The 22,490-nt window shown below is 45.4% G+C and overlaps 1 protein-coding gene across 1 annotated transcript in view; it reads left to right on the top strand.

Moving 5' to 3' along the window:
* phldb1a (pleckstrin homology-like domain, family B, member 1a) overlaps positions 1 to 22,490 on the top strand; it is a 65,652-nt gene that overhangs the window by 9,649 nt on the left and 33,513 nt on the right. The window contains 6 exon segments of the mRNA XM_051932160.1: positions 7,615 to 7,705; positions 7,887 to 7,943; positions 7,945 to 8,011; positions 8,139 to 8,309; positions 20,210 to 20,335; positions 20,663 to 21,867. Coding sequence (XP_051788120.1) covers positions 7,652 to 7,705; positions 7,887 to 7,943; positions 7,945 to 8,011; positions 8,139 to 8,309; positions 20,210 to 20,335; positions 20,663 to 21,867 — 1,680 coding nt within the window. The 5' untranslated portion in view covers positions 7,615 to 7,651.

Here is a 22,490-nt window from a genome sequence, read left to right as displayed (position 1 = left end):
GTGTAAGAAGGGATTCTGGAGATGTAAGGGTGAAACTGGAGAAGAGATGAGATGTTGGTGAGAGGATGGCAGCTCGAGAGCGTGTGAGGAGATCTTTTTTGAGAGAAACATACATGAAGAGGGGGACAGAAACCTTTAGGCGAGAGAAGTGTGATAGGAGATTCCTAAGACTTCCTAATCTTGATCACTCTGGCTTCAAGAAGGTCCACTCCGTAGAGACGGCTGGCTAGAGCTACCAACATGTCATCTGTCTTCATCCTTCTAGATGTCTTCCTCTTCATCCTTCAGATCCTCCTTGCCCCCCTCCCTGACTTTGTCCTCGCTGGGACTGCCCACAGGTGGTTTGCATCTTACCTCTTGTTCAGAATTAGGGCCATCTTAACGTATGGGTACTGGCCGGGGATGCCAGGAGCAAAGGGGTCCACAATGTTTCTGATGCCTATGTATGTTTCTTGTTTTACTATCAAAACAGGGGTCCCATCGCACTGCTTTGTCAGGGGGGCCTATGATGTTGTTAAGATGGCCCTGGTCCAGATCTTATACTGGGCCTTCTGGTGATGAGAGATGTTAAAGGTACACCATGCAGGGAAGTATAGGGGTGCCCCCAAGGATCGGTATTAGGTTCTCCTTCTCACTTGGCCCCCCCATCATCCAGTCCTATGGCTGCTCCTATCAGAGCAATGCCGATGACACACAGCTGTACCTGTAATTCCCTCCAGAGGACCACATGGTATCTTCTAGAATTTCTGCATGTCTCACTGATATTGCAACCTTGATGAAGGTTCACCACCTCCAGCTCAGCCTGGCAAAGGTGGGCCTTCATGTTATCCCAGCTCACCCATCAATTCAGCACCCCTTCTGTCTCCAGCTTGGCTTGGTGATCGATGACCAGCTGTCCTTCACTGACCATGTTTCAGTCATGTAGATTCACTTTATTACAACATGTGCAAGATCCGACCATATCTGATGGCATAGGCAGCCCAAGTCCTGGTCCAGGCTTTGGTCTGATCGCGTCTGGACTTCTGCAGTTCTCTGCTGCCATGGAGTACCACCATTCATGTCACTGAGCCACTGCCGATGATTCAAAATGTTCAACCAGATAAGGCGACACATGTCACTCCCCCTTTCAGATCACTACATTGGCCCCGTGTAGTGGCACGTATTAAATCCTTGTAGTCAACGGGTCAGCACCTGGAGATACTTGGGAGGTCCTCTGCTCCTTCTCGACCCCTCAGGTCTGCCGATGAAAGACATCTGGTGACGCCACCTCGGTGTGGAATCAAATCACAATCCAGACTCTTCATCTGTGGCTCCTGGCCGATGGAATGCGCTGCCCACCTCCGTCCAAACTACTGACTCCCTCAGTGTGTTTAAGAAGCTTTTGGAGACCCTCTTAATTGATAATGGCTTTGGTGGGTTCTTGTAACTAAGGAAGTGCAACTTGCTTGTATTCTGTTCTGAATACCTCACTCGAGGGGGTCAATTTTGTGAGCTTGTTCTTCCCAAACAGTCCCCCAGACTGATGTTTACTCGATTAGGCAAACAGATTTGTAAGTCGCTTTGGATAAAAGTGTCTGCTTAGCAAATAAATGCAAATGTTAGTGTTTATTGGTGGAGAAAGAGGAAACATTTTTGAAAGAGAAAGTTTAAAATGTGACATTCTGGAGATAAGGGGGATATGGGGATGCGATAATGACATTCCATTGCACCTGTACAATGACATTATCATTGAATCATCATCATCATCATCATCTGAAGTTTTTAGTCAGAGAAGAGAAGAGGAGATTACAGACTTAGGGACCAGACGTGTGCACCGGCAGAACTAGAGAAGTGCACACAGACTGAGATGAGACCCTAGCGTGAGGAGAGCAAATCTGAGCAGCATACATGGCAGGGGGGGCTACAAAACCCTACTGAGAGAAATACACATCAGACCCTAAGGACAGAAGTGCCCACTTGTAGAGGAAGAAGAAGAAGAAGAAATGCCTTTGAAAAAGCCCACGTCAACGGTCTGAAATAAGAGAGACGTTGATACCAGCAGGGGGCGCAGCTGAGACTTTTCCAGTTTCCCAAAATCGAGCAGCTACTGAGCTGGCAAGGTGGGATCGAGCGGGAGACAAAGGCGTAACAAAAGAAATTACTGTATAAAGTTCGTCTTAAAAAGGTTTAGAGAAGATTCAAAGCAAAAGAGTTCACACACAGACAGAGAGAAAGGTTTTTACAGACGCAGAATAAAAGCGAATAAAAGGGTTCATCTGGAAACTTCGCTTTTTCTTGTTAAACTTCAGTTGGCTTCTATACTTATAGGCTGCGTTATTTCTCTATGACAGTGTTTCCCAGCCTCGGGCCTGACTGCAGGTTTTTGTTCCAACCAGATTCCTAATCAGTGACAACACCTGACAGCACTGATCCCATTTAATTAGCTGGGATTATTTTTCTTTTATTCTACATTCAGAAAAACACAGCAGCATGATTTTTACATGTATAAGACATTTTGAAATATTTCTGCATTTTCTAGAGATTTAAATGCTTAACTCTCTTTTGTTGATTTCATTCTATTTTGCCCTTTCTCTGTGCAGTTTTTCCCCTTCGTTTATCTTATTAATGACAATTAAAAATGAGCAGAGCAGACACCCAGGCAAACGACACTGAATAATCAAAGGCTGCAAGTACTTTAGCATCAGACCCACTAATTAGTAAATAATGGATTTATTAAACAATTAGAACACCTAGAAAAGTAGAATGAAAATCAAGATGAAAATATTGTTAATAAGAATAAAAAAATACATTATTCCCATATAACTGCTTGGTATATTTTAATATATATATATATATATATATATATATATATATATATATATATATATATATACCAAACTTAGTTTTCTAATTTCTATATTGTTCCCAAAACACAGACTTGGGAAATAACACATCGCTTAATTAGCCCAGGAGTCCAATTTACACCAGAAGCTGGTAGGAACAAAAACCTGCAGTCACAGGGGGTCCTCGGGACCTAGGTTGGGAAACACTGCGCTATGACAACCTTACATTGGCTTTACTTAATATAATCAGTATGGTCAGCACGGCTTGAAACTGTCGGCCCTCCATACTTTTCCAGTCGTAAGGAAGATCGTAAACGGAACTCGCCTGTAGTCAGAGGGACAAGAAGTAATTTGAATATTCCATCCATCCATCCATTGTCCAACCCGCTGAATCCAAACACAGGGTCACGGGGGTCTGCTGGAGCCAATCCCAGCCAACACAGGGCACAAGGCAGGAACCAATCCCGGGCAGGGTGCCAACCCACCGCAGGACACACACAAACACACCAAGCACACACTAGGGCCAATTTAGAATCGCCAATCCACCTAACCTGCATGTCTTTGGACTGTGGGAGGAAACCCACGCAGACACGGGGAGAACATGCAAACTCCACGCAGGGAGGACCTGGGAAGTGAACCCAGGTCCCCAGATCTCCCAACTGCGAGGCAGCAGCGCTACCTACTGCGCCACCGAATGTGAATATTTCATTTTTAATTTAGCCTGTGAGGAATATAATAGCACCTCCCGTAGACTCTGCGCTAATCAATACGCAAACATTTTCACGTAACGAAGAAAACACTTCTGTCAATTTAACATAACCGAACTAACTGGCGCTTGGCTCTTACAGGGGCTCAGGTGAGAGAAGCACACGTCGTCTCCACGTATACATGCGTGGATCAGGAGGACACCCTTTTGAAATGCGCACACTTTCAGAAGTTTGAAATATGATATTCTGTGAGAAACGGGCATCAAGAGAAGGAGAGACGCACGCCATAACTGTTAGCGATGAGCTGACAGGAAGGAAGACCCGAGTGAGAGGGGCGTATATCGAGATCTCCACATGTGTTTGGGAGAAGGGGGTCAAACGTGTAGAGAGAGAAGAAGTACACAGCAGTACAGAGTATGAGGTGACCTTCTGGAGGTGGACGGGTGGAGTGAAAGGAAACACATCGGAAAGACACACACATCAAAAAGAAGAGGAGACGTGCACACCACGAGCGTCCAAAGTGAGCTGGAGAGCGACAGACGAAGACTTAAATAAGAGAGAGACGTGTAGACAGATCTCAGAGATGGAAGAAAACGCGTGCAAAGACTGAGCGTGAGGTACGAGGCTGACATTACGTCCGAGACGAAAAGGGGACATTCGCAGCTTTTGGAAAATAGGAAAAGAAGAAATCAAAAGTGTGAAAGGAGCTGAGGGTCGAGCACAGAAACGGAGTAAGAGGAACGCAGTCGAGACCATCAAGAGACAGGGGCTTCTAGTGGGATAGGTGCACACTGGGAGAAGGCATGGGATAGATAGATAGATAGATAGATAGATAGATAGATAGATAGATAGATAGATAGATAGATAGATAGATAGATAGATAGATAGATAGATAGATAGATAGATAGATAGATAGATGTGAAAGGTACTATATAATAGATAGATAGATAGATAGATAGATAGATAGATAGATAGATAGATAGATAGATAGATAGATAGATAGATAGATAGATGATGTGAAAGGCACGATAGATAGATAGATAGATAGATAGATAGATAGATAGATAGATAGATAGATAGATAGATAGATAGATAGATAGATAGATAGATGATGTGAAAGGCACTATATAATAGATAGATAGATAGATAGATAGATAGATAGATAGATAGATAGATAGATAGATAGATAGATGTGAAAGGCACTATATAATAGATAGATAGATAGATAGATAGATAGATAGATGTGAAAGGCACTATATAATAGATAGATAGATAGATAGATAGATAGATAGATAGATAGATAGATAGATAGATGTGAAAGGCACTATATAATGGATAGATAGATAGATCCTGTCACATCTATCTATCTATCTAACAGATAGATATTTTTTAAATGTTTATTCAATCAAGCGCCTTCAGCATAGGAAACGTGCTATATGAATAAAATATATTATTATTATTATTATTATTATTATTATTATTATTATTAATCAAATAACAACACATGCGGTGGGCTGGCGCCCTGCCGGGGGTTTGTTTCTTGCCTTGCGCCCTGTGTTGGCTGGGATTGGCTCCAGCAGACCCCTGTGACCCTGTAGTTAGGATATAGCGGGTTGGATAATAGATGGATGAAATAACAAAACCATACTGTACAAAACATCAAAAAGTCAACAGATTTGCAACGAATATATCTTGTAAAGAAAAAATGTAATTTTAATAATAACCTTATATATTTTCTCTCTATTCAATTGAATTCATAAGCCACATCTCTAAACCCCCCCTCCCCATATTATTAAATGCAGAATGTAACACATTACCGCTCCCCCCTCCTATAATCTACACGCGAATTCAAACACTTAAAGTGAAGCATTCAGAACTAAACAATGTCCCGATCGACACAATTTAATGTTTTCCTATAGTTCCTAGTTTAGCACCAGCCGCAAAACACCCCCCCCCCCCCCCCCCCCCCCCCCCATCTCACTAAGCACTCCCTTGCTGTTGATCAGCTTGTTGTGTTGAATTCAAGTTTCAGTCTGCTTTTAATCAGAACTTTGAACAATAGCAGTGTGTCCGTCACCAGGACGTGTTTTTTTTTTCTTTGTTTCTTCTCGTCTTCAGTGTTGTTAGTTTGTTTTGGCCTAACAGGAAATTTCCAATCATGCACTTTTTTTTAACTATATTTTATTCTGGAAATGAAGCAAACCTTTGAGAATTCTATTCCCAAACCATTGAAAATAAAATCTGAGAAACTAAAAAGAGGCTTCAGTTTTACAGTAAACAAAAAGATGGAAAATGACCTCTCTTATTGTACATAAAGGGGACACTGATCAGTTTCTACAGCTCTACTTGTGTTTCAAAAAGAACTGGCAGCCAAGGCTGAGTGCACAATCCTTCATTGTAAATCTCAGAAGTTCTTCTGTATTGGAAGTTTATAAAATGTACTTCATAATGGTCTAATATATCAAGGAACTGGAATTTTTTATCTGTGTATCACTGTGTATCTTGCAATTTTGTCAATAGTTCATAAAACATCGCCTTGACACAAAGTCTGTACAAATCTTTTTTTTTATCAATCAAGTCAAATTGTTTCTCAACCAGACTGCCAAATTTTAGAATGTGAGAAAGTGTATTTGTAAGGTCAGGAACATGTGGTCTCACAGTGACAATAAGAGATGAGGTCTGTGACTGTAATGTCACCTCGCCTGTCAAATATTCAGCCGACACCACACCTGAGCGGAGCCGCTTTACAACGACTGAGAAAAAACTGAGACAAAGAACTGCAGTGAGATGAGCAGGAGGAAATACCTTAAATAAGAAGGAGAGATAGATAGATATGAAAGGCACTATATAATAGATAGATAGATAGATAGATAGATAGATAGATAGATAGATAGATAGATAGATAGATAGATAGATAGATAGGAAAGGTACTATACAATAGATAGAAAAATAGATGTGAAAGGCGCTATATACTAGATAGATAGATAGATTTGAAGGGCACTATATAATACTATATAATAGACAGATAGATAGATTTGAAAGGCACTACATAATACTATATAATAGATTGATAGATATGAAAGGCACTATATAATAGATAGACAGATTTGAAAGGCACTACATAATACTATATAATAGACAGATAGATAGATTTGAAAGGCACTATATAATAGATAGACAGATTTGAAAGGCACTACATAATACTATATAATAGACAGATAGATAGATTTGAAAGGCACTATATAATAGATAGACAGATTTGAAAGGCACTACATAATAGATAGATAGATAGATTTGAAAGGCACTACATAATACTATATAATAGACTGATAGATATGAAAGGCACTATATAATAGATAAACAGATTTGAAAGGCACTACATAATACTATATAATAGACAGATAGATAGATTTGAAAGGCACTATATAATAGATAGATTTGAAAGGCACTACATAATATTATATAATAGATTGATAGATATGAAAGGCACTATACAAAGATAGACATATAGATAGATGTGAAAGGCGCTATATAATAGATACAAAGCACTTTTTTGTCAAAAGGGACATTTAGAGTACATATCAAGAGTGAAATATAATATGATTCTAGCAAATTAATTGCTCATTAGGAGTGCGCATTGGTGAGACAAGAGCACACCACGCTGATGGCGTACATGAATCTAGTGAGAAGTGCGCATGAATAAGATGGCACAATAATGCCGAGGTCGGCTCGCACCATGTCGGCTGTCAGAAATGTGAGTGAGTTGTTTGAAACACCACGACAGAAGTGCACTTCAGCAGTCACATGAGATGTTGGTAAGTGAAATTCACGTGGGCAGAGTGAGATGAAGCATGACAAAGGGTAACGTGCTTTGGGAGTGTGAGGTGTGACACGACAGAGGGTAGTGCACTGCACTGCAATAGATAAAGAGTGTCTGGAAATGACAGAAACACAAGCAGGATGACAGGAGTGCTTACAGTGAGCTGAGTAAAAATCGTGTGCATCACAAAAGTGAAACGATTAATCAGTCTTTTTATTTTTGGTGCCTCAGAGTAAACGCACACTGACCAGCCTTTTCTTCGTAGGTTCACCAGCGCGTTGATGGACTGACTGACCACGGAGATGATGGAGAACAATCCCGGCGGCTTCAGTGATCGCAGGGCGGCGGGGCTGAAGGTGAGACTTTCAGCTTTGGCTCTGATCCTATTAGTCTCATCCTTTAAAGTGATGTCGCTAATTGGATAAAGTAAACAAGCCAAACTGGATTAGAGCAAATCAGGAGAAGAGCTGCTGGGGTCACTGGGACAAGTCCAAGGGGTTGTGTTTATTTCAAATGCCCACTCTCTTTATTCCGCAGAAGTCTCCGCTGGACCTGATAGAGACGGGGAAAGGGTTAAAAGTACAGACGGAGCAACCCCCACCTGGTGAGCCTGGGCAGTGGGCGTCTCAGCACCGCTATCACCATTCTGCCGATACGTGAGGGTGAGTGCCAGGTGGTCGCCTGCTGTGTAACCACGTGGAGGACGTGAAGGTCCCATCATTAGGCCTGAGCAGAACTAACTCTGGCTAAGGCACTCTAAACTCATTTGTTTGATGTCTTTCATTTCAGGTCGGTCCACAATCGGATCTGCAGAAAATGATATCGTGGTGCAGGGAGCCGGGGTCGCCGCCAAACATGCGTACATTTTGAACAGAGGAGGGGTGATCACCCTGCACCCGTGCGGCCATCCCTGTGCCATAGACGGCATTGCCATCACGAAGCCAGTCCGCCTCACACAAGGTAATAAATGGCAGCCGACCAAGGAGACGAGTCTGCTCTGTTGGCACCTTAATCCCCTTCATTGTGTCTCGCCAGACACCTATAGGTGGTCATTATAATGAGCACTTTGTATGCCAACCACCGATAAAATGGAACAATTTTTGGGGGGAGAAAATATGCTTTATTTGCATATACAGTGTGTATTTATAATGATATATAATATATATGATTTATATTATATATAATATAATGAATATATTTGAATATATATTATATATATAACATATACTGTATATATAAATCCAGCATTTATTGCAATAGGAGCGGAGTGGTGGCTCTGAGGCTAAAGATCTGCATTGGTATCTGAAAGATTATCAGTCAGTTATTTTTTTAACCCGCTTAGCCCTGCATAGGGTCACGGGGGTCTACTGGAGCCTGTACCAGCTGGCATAGGGTGCAATGTAGAAACAAACCCTGGACGGGACACCAGTCCATCACATGGCAAACACACACCAAGCACACACTAGGGCCAGTTTAGGACTGCCAATCCACTCACATGTCTTTGGACTGTGGGGAGGAATCCGGACCACCTGGTGGAAACCCACAGGGTGAACATGCAAACTCCACACAGCAAACATGCAAACCCTGGTCTCCCTTACTGCGAGGCAGCTCCACCACCACTGCACCACCATGCCACCCTATCTGGAAGGTTGCCAGCTCAAATTCCCCCTCACCGAGGGCAGGGATGCTACTTCTTTGGGGTCTTGAGCGAGGCCCTTAATCTGAAAAGTGATCCAGGTGGCTCTGTACAATGGCTGACCCTGCACTCTGACCCCCAAAGGTCATGCAAAAATACAATTTCCCCTCGGGAATTAATAAAGCATATCAAATAACAAAAAAATATCAACTTAGTCGCGTTCCTTAAGGCTTAACCTCAAACAGGGTCTTTACCAAATAACACAGTACATTTACACTTCAGTGGTGGAAGGACCAAGAACCCTTCACCTCCCAATGCCTAAGGTGGGGGGACCCCCTCCATTAGCTTCAGCATGGCTTGGTTCTTTCCTTTATCTTTCTCTTTTTCTTCCAGGCTGTCCGCCACAGAACTGTCCACGAGTGACTGTGGATGTACGTGTGTCAGTCCTGGATTGTCATGCTTTCCATTTTCTCAGTATGAGGCAGTTCCTGGTTACCCAAAGGGTGTCCTTTACCCAGCACTTGAGATTTTATGCCTTCTTGGCGGCTTTGAGTGAATGGTCCGTAGACCACCACGTTTATGAGGTTGTCTCTGAGTAGATAGATAGATAGATAGATAGATAGATAGATAGATAGATAGATAGATAGATAGATAGATAGATAGATAGATAGATAGATAGATAGGCATGAAAGGCACTATATAATAGATAGATAGATAGATAGATAGATAGATAGATAGATAGATAGATAGATAGATAGATAGATAGATAGATAGATAGACATGAAAGGCACTATATGATAGATAGATAGATAGATAGATAGATAGATAGATAGATAGATAGATAGATAGATAGATAGATAGATAGATAGATAGATAGACATGAAAGGCACTATATAATAGATAGATAGATAGATAGATAGATAGATAGATAGATAGATAGATAGATAGATAGATAGATAGATAGATAGATAGGCATGAAAGGCACTATATAATAGATAGATAGATAGATAGATAGATAGATAGATAGATAGATAGATAGATAGATAGATAGACATGAAAGGCACTATATGATAGATAGATAGATAGATAGATAGATAGATAGATAGACATGAAAGGCACTATATGATAGATAGATAGATAGATAGATAGATAGATAGATAGATAGATAGATAGATAGATAGATAGATAGATAGATAGATAGACATGAAAGGCACTATATGATAGATAGATAGATAGATAGATAGATAGATAGATAGATAGATAGATAGATAGATAGATAGATAGATAGATACTTTATTAATCCCAATGGGAAATTCACATTCTTCAGCAGCAGCATACTGATACAATAAATAATATTAAATTAAAGAATGATAATAATGCAGGTGAAAAACAGACAATAACTTTGTATAATGTTAAATGTTAACGTTTAACCTCCCGGGTGGAATTAAAGAGTCGCATAGTTTGGGGGAGGACCCACTTTTCTAGTGACTGTGCCACTGGGCATGCCCGGAAGTGGTGCAGTGGATTTTCCTCCTGAAGGTTGAACCACAGTTCATATACTGTATGTATCTGTGCCATGTCCTGGTGTGCGTGAATGAACAGAAGGGCAAGCATGGCCATTTATGCCAGGGCCTTGTGTCTGTTGGCTGGAGTTTCTTTAGAGGCTTCATCCTCCCAGACCACCATGGCTGTCCAACCTGACTTTGGTTTCCATAGGTTAGTTCTGGCACAGCTCTCAGAATGTCAGGTCATCTTCTTCTTGTTTTATTGGTGGCTGGCAAAGCAACTGTAAAGGTCCGTTACCACCACCTACTGAACTGGAGTGTGAAGAGGAGTCAGGAAGCTGATATCTGCACACCTACTGTTCACACACACGGAATTACCACTAAACCGGTCTGAATTGAAATGCCTTAAACAACCGAATACGTTTCAAGTACTTCAGTATTTTGCTTTTTCTGATTCCTTTTATATCCTCGGGTAGAGGATCTGCACGTGTGTACTAAACGGACGGCACGGACGGCTAGCACCCTTTTCTATTATCGTGACGCAAATCGGATTTTCGTTTTTAACATTAGGCAACCAAAGGGGACATTAATATTAGGCACCTATAGGCAGCTATGCTCCACCCCCACTACCTTTAAGGTTAGTATTTGTGATTGGGGTAGGTCAGTCTAATACTTTAAACTCCAAAAATTAAGCAACCGGGGCACTTCCCCCACGGAGCCCAACACTAGAGCCAAACAGGGTACTAAACAGAGTATCCAGTGGGACATGTTTATTTCCTTCAGTCTGCCTTTTCTCCTATTCATAAGCTGTGCATTATAATAATACATGTAAAACTGTCTGTGGAATTTGACACCATCTGCATTTCCCTGACTCGCGCTTTCCCATTTTAAAATAATTCTGCATTTGAGCCAGTTTTCTCCAAAACTGATTCGGGGTATTAACGACTTCTTCCCTTCCAGGGTTTTAAGTTTTCTAAATCCCATATAAAATGTCTGCCCTTTATTTGTGTATCCCGTAATTTCGATCAGACTGCATGAACTTGATCTTTAATTAGCACCTTTACCTCCTACTTACTTAATGTAATTTGAATATCAATATTTTTGAACTTCATTGTCTGTTTAGATCGAGCCGTCTTGGCCACCGACTTTATCTTAACAGCTGTTACTATGATGACTGGGTGGGGATGAATGGGGAGGCGGAGCGTTTGGGTAGGAGCCGAGACAGGTTAGTTCGGCGATGATTGGGTGACTGGAAAAGGGGCGGGGACGGAAGGAGAAATCCTGGGATTGGGAGAATGAGAGAACAGGGCGGGTCAGAGGGGCGGAGCCACTCCCCATTCCCGGTGTTGCTCTCGGCCGCTGGATCCCACTGTTCTTCGACCCGTCCTGACAGGCCTAGTAGCTGCTCTCGAGCTCCGTTAATCCTGGGATCATCTATAGAAACTGAGGCTTAAAAACCTCTGGCTATCCCTCGGGCCGGCCACGCTTGAGGCACGCTGACCATGATGATGATGATGTAACGGTGAGCGGCGTCGCTTTGTGGTGAATAGGGGGGCGGGTGGTGGTGGGGGTCGCGGCCCCATCGTATCTTGTCTTTGTGTTTCCGCGATGTTTGACTGGGAGAGCTGGTGTGGGCGGGGCGTCACACTGGGAGCGCTGGTGTGCACAGCTGCCGGCGTTAAGCATACGAGAGTGGCCTATCAGGCCGACCGCCCCGCTGGTCAGGTGGCGTGACGCAACGCTATTCGCGTTGCTATTTCGGACCCCCGTCTGGACGGGGCTTTTTTTAAAATCAGAGACAGCAGCAGCTGAGCATTCCAGACCGTCATGGCGACTGACTGGGAGGGACGGACTGGACTTTTTTTATCTTTATACAGAGATGCCCAGCATTCGGGGGGCAGCGACCTGGCTGGCCGACGCTGTTAGCCGTGGGTCTTAGAATAGACGTCTGGTTGTGGCATCTCGTTTTTCTCCCCGCTGTGTCTGCCCATTTATTATTCCAAGTCAAAAGTTTGCCTATGTGGCACCCAGATTTGCTTTGTCCACCTTTCAAGGGCTGTCTGTTCCAGGATGGCATCCAAATACCCACTTGCGGTGCCTGCCTAGATGCCATTCTGTGGGCTCTCCATACATTTCATTTGTTGCTTTCACCAAAGCGCCTCGTGTTTCCACCCTCAGTGGTATCCAGAGGTTCATTTTGTGTGTCTTTTAGAAAAGTCTTTCTTTGTAATGTACGGATGCCGGAGGATAATCTGACAAGCTGTCCTGATGCCGTTTGCTTTGCCCAACCAGAGAAATAAATTTCTTACCGATGCCCCAACACCCGTTTACTTAATTTGACTGACAACTGATTTAATTTCTTTTTTTTTTTTTTTGCTTTTCCAATCAGAGTACATGCAGGTGAATTGAGTGGCTCAGGGTCACACACATTGTGTCAGTAGTGGGATTTGAGCCCAAAGCTTTAACCGCTTTGCCACATTGCCTGCTATTTGCATGTCAATTCCAGTCGGCATGGCATCAGAAATGCCCTTAATGTGCTGCTGCCCACCTTCCTGGCCTCTGGATGCCCATTCCTTGTGTCCTTCGAGAGCTCCTACCCCTCGGGTTGCACCTGGCTGCCCGTCTACCTGTCCCTGCGTGCCTCCCTGCGTTCCTGTGTGCTGCCGCTGCTCAGACGCGTCCCGAGGCCTCAGGCGGTCATTTTCGCAGGAATGTGTGGCTCCCAGCCCATCTCGGGCTTTTCCAGACTCCCTGGTTGTCCTTGTTTACACGGTTGGCTTGTGCACAGCTGTCATTTTAAAAGCACCGGGGTCTCAATGGCCACGTAGCCACAGACCTCCCTGCTGCGGCCACATTCACAGAGCACACGTTGGATTATTTGAAGAGACTGAAAGTCCTTAAGAGCGTGCCGAACTCGCAGGTGTTTGTGAAATTCCTTAAGAAAAATAAAAAAACAGAAACTCGCAGTGCTGGTCATTATGCTGGCTGGCACATTCAAAATAAGCCACGTGAGTAAGGACACTGACCGGGACTTGGCCACTAAGTCTAAGGCAGCACAGACAAGCAGCCATTGAAGAATTGTCTCCTGTGAAGACAGGCGTGTACTGGTTAAGGCTTTGGACTTCAAGCCCAGAAGTCGTGGGTTCAAATCCCACTGCTGACACCATGTGACGTGACTTCACCTGCCTGTGGTCCAACTGGAAAACGAGAAGGTGTTGTAAGTCAGCTAAATAGTAATAAAACGTCTCGAGAAGGTTGTTGTGCTTACTGAGGGGGTAACCCGCACCTCCTTCAGGGGTATTGGGGTGTCATTGTATCTCTAATGAAGAACACGGCCGGTCCGAGCCTCTGGTAAGGGACGTCGAGGTACATCAAGAGGATTGTATGTTGTGGGTGTCCATTTTGTCACATGTATGGAGTGGTGAGGATAGGAAGGGGCCACCCAGGGGTCTTGTCTTGTGCGAGTGAATGCAGCTTGGGAGGAGCACCGGTTAGTCCGGTCCTGGACTTGTGATAAACATCTTGTTTCATGTGGCGTGGACCACCTTTGGTCTGATCCAGGGTATTGTGAAAAGAAAGGCAGTGGGAAGCCATGTCTCGCGTAGGGTGCCGTAGCTCTGTGTTGAGCACTAATGCTTATGAGGGTCTCCTCTGGTCTGAATTGCTAGGTGTGCGTCAGTTATGCTTTTCATAAGGACGGGACCCGACTAGAACTTCATAAGCTTTATTCATACAATGAGGACAATCGCTGGACCTCCTAAGAAGCTACAGTAGCTCATACTGGATTTAGGCCAGAGGGGTACGCCTCATGAGCTACTCATGTAGAATAAATCCAGCTTGAGGTACTGTAGCTTGTGACGTCTATCTTATGGAGCTCTGGTCTGGTCCTGTTCCTGCTGAAGGTATCCCCAGTCCACATTCAGCATGGCATGTGGTGGTCATGAAGCACATTTCTGTTCCATATCCGGTGAAGACGTCTGATTGAATGAGTAATGCTTCCAGCGGGGGGGATGGGGGGGGGCACTACAGTCTTTGAGGGGTGACTCTTGTCCACAGTCCAGTATGGTGGGTCACTGCTTATGAGATGTGCATGTCGTCCACATCATCAATGGAGTAATACTTCACACGAGGTGTGCCTCTCGTTCATATTCAGCATCACGTGAACATCCACTATGATAGATAGATAGATAGATAGATACTTTATTAATCCATCCATCCATCCATTTCCCAACCTGATGAATCCGAACACAGGGTCACGGGGGTCTGCCAGAGCCAATCCCAGCCAACACGGGGCACAAGGCAGGAACCAATCCTGGGCAGGGTGCCAACCCACCGCAGTACTTTATTAATCCCAAGGGGAAATTCACATGGGAATATGGGACACTTTGGTTCATGGGGTGAAGCTCTGGTCCACATCTTGTGATCACTTCTGTAGGTTATGAGGGTCTCGTTCTTCCCAGGCCTTGGGGGCACCTCTGCTCAAGAGGACCTCCTGTGGTCGACATCTTGTTAGGAGCTTTAAATCCCTTGAGTCTGGGCTCGCCAGGGCTGGCGGTGGTCTCAGAGGGGCTTGGTGCCAGGACATTAGTTGGCATACCCCAAACTCAAGGACAGTGGAGCATCAATTTTGTAAAAGGTGACATTTAGAAATTATCTGCTTACAGTGAAATACATTATTCTTTTACAAACAACCTAATGAATCATTTAACATGTTGCTAATATTAAATCACGTATTTTAACATGTTAATGGTTTTAGGAATGCTTGACGTTTCTTATTCTGTGTCGGATATTAACGTCTGCGAGGTATTTAATTGTTTTTTTTATTCCCTATCCACAGCCGTCACTACTTTGGGTAATTCGGCTCTCCTGTTGTTATCTTAATTCTGCTAGTTGGTGTTTGGCCATTGAAAAAGGCGCGTGAAGTTGTTGGAAGTGGAATTTTGGGTTGGGTTCAGTAATAAAATGGGCCGTAACGACATGGCACAGCTGTTTGAAATTTTTCTGCTTTCCAAGTGACATTTTCCAAGTGTGTTTTTTTTTTTTTATAATTTTAAATGCCTCATTAATGTACTGACTGTGTGGAAACTCGGGGAAAGCTCCTCCAGGGTGAGAATTTTCATAATGAAGCATCGCCTGCGGTCCCCCCCACTACGTACAAGTGAGGAAATCAGTGCAGAACGTGGCGGAGAGATGTTTATCAGTGTGGACGTAGAGACCCCAGCGACCCCCCCGACCCCCCCCCAAAAAAAACACACCTAACCTATAGGGTCATACAGTGGAAGTCTGCAGACCTCTTCACTTTCTGCCCACTTTTATTATGCTTGAAATGGATACAGTGTTTGCTCATCAGTCTACACTCAATAACCCGTCCTGACAAAGTGAAGACCTGTTTTCAGCAAGGTTTATACATTAATTACAATCATCTCATTCATAGAAGTATTCAGTACTTTGAAGAAGCCCCCTTGGCAGCAATTCCAGCTTTGAGTCTTCTTGGGTGAGTCTCTACAAGCTTTGCACTCCTGGATTTGAGCAGTTGATCCAGTTCTTTCTGGCAGATCCTCTGAAGCTCCATTAGATTGGATGGGAAGCATCTGTAGGCTGCCATCTTCAGGTCTCTCCACTGATGCTCTATGGGGTTTAAGCCCAGACCACTCGAGGACACTCTGAGACTTGGCCTGAAGTCACTCCGGTGTTGTCTTGGCTGTATGTTATGACAAGATCAGACTCGACACACTTAAAAAGCTTTGTGGCAGCCACCCGTATATTATCCCTGGCTGCAATGGGTTTGTTTTAAGACAGAAGTGTCTTCGATGGGGTCCAGACATGAGCTGATTGAGGTTTGAGAAGATGGTGGTTTTAAATGGAAAGATCGGAAGTGACTTTGGGGGACCGGAGGTGATCTTCTTCTGACGTCATCCTCGGCGCCGGAACCGGAAGTGTCGTCTTCAATGATGAGTCAGACAGGTTTTCCCACGGCTGGTCTGTAGAGATAACAGGGAAGGTTTAGTGCACCCCGCCACCCCCTGGCTTGATGTAGAATTACCTTCGCTTGGTCCATACAACGTCCTCCTACTCGCACATGCATGACAATGTTTTTGATAATCATGGTCCTGAAAAGTAAACTGTCTGAACCTGTCAGTGGTTACGTCCATTTCTTCAAGGACCACTCTGTGTTTGGTTGATCCCACTTCCATTGGATTTAATGAGAAGTGTCTGTAGGCTGCCATCTTCAGGTCTCTCCACAGATGGTCTATGGGGTGAAGTCCGGACCACTCGAGGACACTTGGAGACTTGGCCTGTCTTGGCTGTATGCTTCTGGGTCATTGTTGTGCTGAAAGGTGACCCATCACCCTGGGCTGAGGTGACGAGCACTCTGGAGTAGGTTTTCTTCCCTCAGTTCTGACCAGTCTTCCCCATCCCTTCTAAGAAGCACCCCCATAATGGCGGCTCTGTTGCTAAGGATCTGCGCTGTTATCTGGTAGGTTGCCAGCTCAAGTCTCAGAAGTTGGGACCCTTGAGCAAGGCCCTTAAATTGAAAATTGCTCCAGGTGGAGCTGTCCAATGGTGGAGTCTGCACTGTGGCCCCCGAATGGTCATATGAAAAGGCAATTTCCCCTCGAGGATTAGTGAAGCATATCGTCATGATCATCATCATGCCACCACTGTGCTTCACCGTATGGCTGGCTTTAGGCAAGTGATGAGAAGTTGTGCTCCAGTTCTTGTCTCATCAGACCAGACCAGTCTTCCTCGTACGGCACTCGGAGTCCTTTGAGTGCCATTGGGCAAACTCTTAAGTGGGAATTAGCCATTCTACTATAAACAGCTGATCGATGGAGTGCTACTGGGGTGGTTGTCCTTCCAACAGGTTCTTTTGTCTCAGCAGGAGACTTCTGAAGCTCTGTTAGGGTGACCATTGGGTTCTCGGTCACCTGGTTACTCAGTTTGGCCAGTTGGCCAACTCCAGGAAGATTCCTGGTAGTTCCAAACTTTTTTCTTAATTCTTGAGGCCAAAGCCTTTAGAAATGGTTTGATCTCCTTGCCCTGATTTAGGCCTCCCCACTCTTTGATCACAGAGGTCTACAAGGAAATTACTTGAACTTCATTGTGTGGTTTCTGTCCTGACGTGCAGGGTGAATTGTGGACCTTCTGTACACACAGTTACACGTGTGCCTGATGTCCAATCCATTCAGTTTGTCACGGGTGGACTCCTGTCAAGTTCTAGAAACATCTCAAGGACAATTAAAGCAGACAGGAGGCACCAGAGCACAACATGGAGTGCAACAGCAAAGGGGTCTCTGAATACTTTTATGAATGAGAGGTTTCAGTTTTTGATTTTTAATACATTTGCACATCTTCCTGAAAACTGGTGTCCACTTTGTCATGATGGGTTATAAAGTGGGGACTGATGGGCAGAAAAATGCAAATGTATCCATTTAAAATGAAATCTTCAAGACAGTAAACCTCTGGTCGCGAGTGTCTCTCAGTCTCCCCCCTTTTGTCAAGTAAACCAGACAGTGACATCCAGGGTGGGTCAGACAAGGGGGGGCACAGCCCACGCCCGTCTCCCTGCTGGATTAAAGTGTGTGGAAGCCCCCTTTTTAATACATTAAAGCAAAAATAACTCATTTTGGTACCCCCCGCCCCAAGTTTGATGCCTCAAAGTGGGGGAAATACATGCACCCCACCCCTAAAGCCATGCTGCGGGAGCTGTGAGATGTGAGGAGCACCACATGTCCACGTCCATCATGGGCTGATGCTGCTCATGAAGAAAACATCCATTATGGGGCTTTACTGTTTGTGTGACACACCGCTGGGACATCCACTGTGTAGCCTTTGCTGTTCGTGGGGCACAGCTCTGGTCAGCGTCTCTGTGTTTAATGAGCTTTTGGTTTTCATCCAGGTCTTATGAAAGACTCTAACTCTTTTGATGGAGGTGCTGTGTGTTGTGGAAAGGGGACACAGAGGTCACCTAAAAGTCCCACAAAACCGGGACAGGCCCTTCTCTAACCCTCTTGGCCAGCCCCAAACTCAACAGGCGGGCTTAGGCCTACAAGGCCCAAAAATGGGAAGCTGGCTTTAAAGGTTCAGAAACGTATCCCTAATGTTCCAGAAACATTAAAAAATGACCTTCACGAGGGAGGAGCTGTCACGCCTCAAACTTGATGAGACCAGTCTAAACAAGAATCTTTAAAAATTGAGAATTCATTTTGTATTTAAAAATTTGGACGTGAGCGTCAGTAGGCTGTGCGCCACAGGAAACATCTAACATTTCAGTAATTTATTTATTGCTCGGATGCTGATCTTCCTGATCATAAATGTGGTCACTACGATAGCAATTGACCAGAAGAATTCACAATTAATTGCAGAATTTGAGGGTTTCTCTAGAGTGCCGCCTCTTTCTCTTGCACGATTTGGCTCAAAAACTAATCGGCACATCGTCATCTCATAACAGGCTGAAGTTTCGAGTTTGTTTTTTTTCTTCTGCCCGGCCGTTTTAGCTCGAGACCATCCTCAAGAAACTGTGACACCCAGATACACGTTCATCATAGAGATATCAATATTTTCGGTATCAAGGGACCCTAAAATGTTGAGATCTGTTGAAAACTGGAGATTAATCTATTTTATTGATCAATCTAAATAAAGCTTTCGCTTCTCCCCCATAGACGATAGGTGGGGGGGCGGGTGGTAACAAAGCAAAAAAATAAAAAATGGGAAAAAGGGCACAGATAAGGCAAAATGGCAATTCAGTAGCTAATACATCCACTTCGTAATTCACAAGTAAAATCCAAGAAAAGACGCGAAATATCAGGCAAAGTTCAATCCTTACAGTAAAACTGCAACAACATTCAGTGAGCCACTGAAGGGCCGACTCCCCGGCCTTGCCAAATAAAGGTTGAGGGCGGTCCTTTGGCAGTGATGTCATGGTTTGCCCCGCCTCTTGTGGTACCGCCCACAAAACACAAGGAATGTAAGAACATTTACATGGGCCTTAAATAATTGATAAGGCACTATATTATAGATATATCACTATATGATAGATAGATCTTTATTTGTCCTGGTGGGGGGGGGGATTTGGCAGATGCTCTTTAAATAAATGTTATACATAAGTAGTAAATAAATAAAATAATATTTACAGAAGAGTGGACACTACAATACAATACAATAAAATTTACTGTTATATAGCCCAAAATCACACAAGGAGTGCCGCAATGGGCTTTAAGAGGCCCCACCTTTTGACAGCCCCCCCAGCCTTGACTCTCTAAGAAGACAAAATAATCTCCCCCAAAAAAAGCCCTTGTTTGGAATAAAAATGGAAGAAACCACAGGAAAGGCAGAGAGACCCCTGTCGAGGTAGGTTGGGCGTGCAGTGGGTGTCAAAAAAAGGGGTAAATAAAACACAATACACAGAAGAGAACACAAGTGATCCTCAATACAATATAATAGTACAATAGAAATATTACAAGTACAGAGCAGAATTCAACAGTCGATGATATCACAGAATACGATTTGGAGTCCTGGTGTCAGAGTCCTGGAGACCTCGGCCATCAAGCTGCCTCCCCCTATTGGCCATTCCCAGCTGAGTCGGTGCTTAGCCAGCCAATCCGATGAAAGGACCCCTCTACCCGACGATTCCTGCGATCCTCCATCGGCTACTGCCGCTGATGCACACCTCTGGTCTCGTCCTTTTCTCAAGTTCTTTTTCTCTTTTCTTTCTTCAGGTTGCATGCTGTGTTTCGGAAATTCAGCTTTCTTCCGATTCAACCACCCAGCAGAAGCCATCAGGATGAAGAGTATGATGCCAAGTGGTGGGCATGGCCTGGCTCCGCAGCTCGGTACCAGTGCAGGTCAGTTGGCACACATTCTGAAGTGACTCTTGGGCGTCATTGTAGAAGTCGGGGTCTTTGCTGCCTGGCAGTCCACCACTCTGAGAAGTGTCTTTGGGACATTATGGTCCTGAGTTGACCAGACGTATTTGTGTGACCATTGATCTCAGTTGGGGGCTGCTGGACTGTTGTGTGACACAAGTGTATCACAGTAAGGGATTACTGGTGAGGGTCACTTGCTCTGCAGCCAAAGGTCCGACTGAGGTCACCGAGACCACCACCCTTAGGGGCTGTTACTGTCCATGCTTTTCAGCTGTCTGACTTTCTGCTGTTGCTTCTTCCCCACAGGTGATGCCGACTGCCTGGTGAATGGGAACCACCCGTTTGGTCAGGTACGGAGCAGAGGCCAGCCGGCACACAGCTCTCTGGTCAGTTCCATCGAGAAGGACCTCCAGGATATCATGGACTCTTTAGTACTGGAGGAACCGCAGGACACAGCAGCTGCAACTGTGACAAAGCCATCCCCCGTGGTGAACGGAGGCAGCCGCTATCTCCTGTCCCCACCTGTCAGCCCGGGCTCCATGTCGGTGGGCTCGAGTTATGAAAACGCCTCTCCGCCTTTCTCACCCTTGTCGTCCCCTTCTGCTGCCAGCAGTGGGAGCATCAGTAGCCCCTCACCTTGTAGCAGCCAGGATCAGGGACCCTTGTTGCCCCCAATTCCTGTGAGGACATCCAGTTACAACCACGGCGTCCAGTCTCTGCTGCCTCAGCCCCGGGTGGGCAGTACAGGGCAGAGACGGGCACTGTTAGAAGCGCCTCCGAGCCCCACACTAAGCCGCAGGGGCCTGACTCCAGATCCAGCTGGGCAGCAGTTGTTATCCCCCATCACTTCACTTTCCCTGCCCACTGGCAACTCGGTCCCGGGGAGTCCCAGGGCCACCCCCAGGCACCACCAGACCCCCAGATCTAAAGCTGGGGTGGTGCTACAAGAGCGTCCTGCCAGCCCCTTCCGTGAGCACTCGGCCACTGACCGCTCCCTCTGCCCCAGCCCGTCGCGCCAGCTGACCCCCGAAAGCCCCCGACTGGCACGCCGTAATCCAGAAAGCCTGCGGGATCTGCCCCCTCTCAGCCCTTCAATGTCCCGCCGAGGACTCGGAGGAGTGTCCAATCCCACTCTGCCCACTGCAGCTTCCTCCTCCTCCCTGGGCCGGCCATTACGGGGCGATGTCCCTGAAAGCCCACGGCTGCGTCGCAAGGCCGCATCACCCCCTGAAGTACGAGCCCGCAGCCCCTCCCCCTCAGCTGTCATTCAGCAGGGTGACCTCGGCGCTGGCAGTGTGCTCTCACCCGCGTACAGTCTGGGCTCTCTGACCAGCTGTTCTCCGCTGCCCAGTCCACGCCCGTATAGGAAGATGTCAGCCGGAACGCCTCTCCCCGGCGGGCGCGAGAGGAAGAACAGCATCACCGAGATCAGCAATGATGAAGACGAGCTGCTCGAGTACCACCGGCGCCAGCGTGAGGAGAGGCTCCGTGAGCAGGAGATGGAGAGGCTGGTGAGTGGCACTCGCTGTCGCCACGGTAACCCAGAGTGTCTGTCATGGGGCTGCACGTCTCGGCCGTGTCGTGTCTGCACGACGGGAGAGTGAGACCCTGTGAGTGTGTGTGTCCATGGCAGTGCTGCCTTGTGAGGCCATGTGTGTGTGTGTGTGTGTGTCTGTGCTCCATTGTGTTACAAAGGATTCATGTGTGTGCAAGCAGGGCGCCATCTCTTGTGTCTGGAGATGGCTCTGCTGCCTTGTGTAGCGTCTTGTGTGTGTGTGTGTGTGTGTGTGTGTGTGTGTGTGTCCGTCCATGTGCTGTTCTGAGTCGCGTGTGTGTATTTCAATGAGATGCTTATCGAGAAAATATTCATTAAAAATAATCCCAACAATTAAAGATATTTAGGCTTTATAAGGAGAAACTCCAACACCCCCACTGCCCACCTCAATCCCACCTGAGATGGCGAACCATCCAGGAATACAAAAAAAACGTTTATTTATATTAGCACCTCCCGTGTAGCTCTGTGTGTGTGTGTGTGTGTGTGCGCTTGTACAGGTCAGTACTTGCTTGCATTGTGGTGCATTAATGTGTGTGTGTGTGTGTGTGTGTGTGTGTGCGCTTATGAGCACCCATTCTC

The sequence above is a fragment of the Erpetoichthys calabaricus genome, chromosome 9 (genome assembly GCF_900747795.2).
Source record: "Erpetoichthys calabaricus chromosome 9, fErpCal1.3, whole genome shotgun sequence".
In the NCBI taxonomy this organism is placed as follows: Eukaryota; Metazoa; Chordata; class Cladistia; order Polypteriformes; family Polypteridae; genus Erpetoichthys; species Erpetoichthys calabaricus.
The sequence above is the reverse complement of the archived record's forward strand: the minus strand, read 5'-3'. Positions and strand labels throughout refer to the sequence as shown.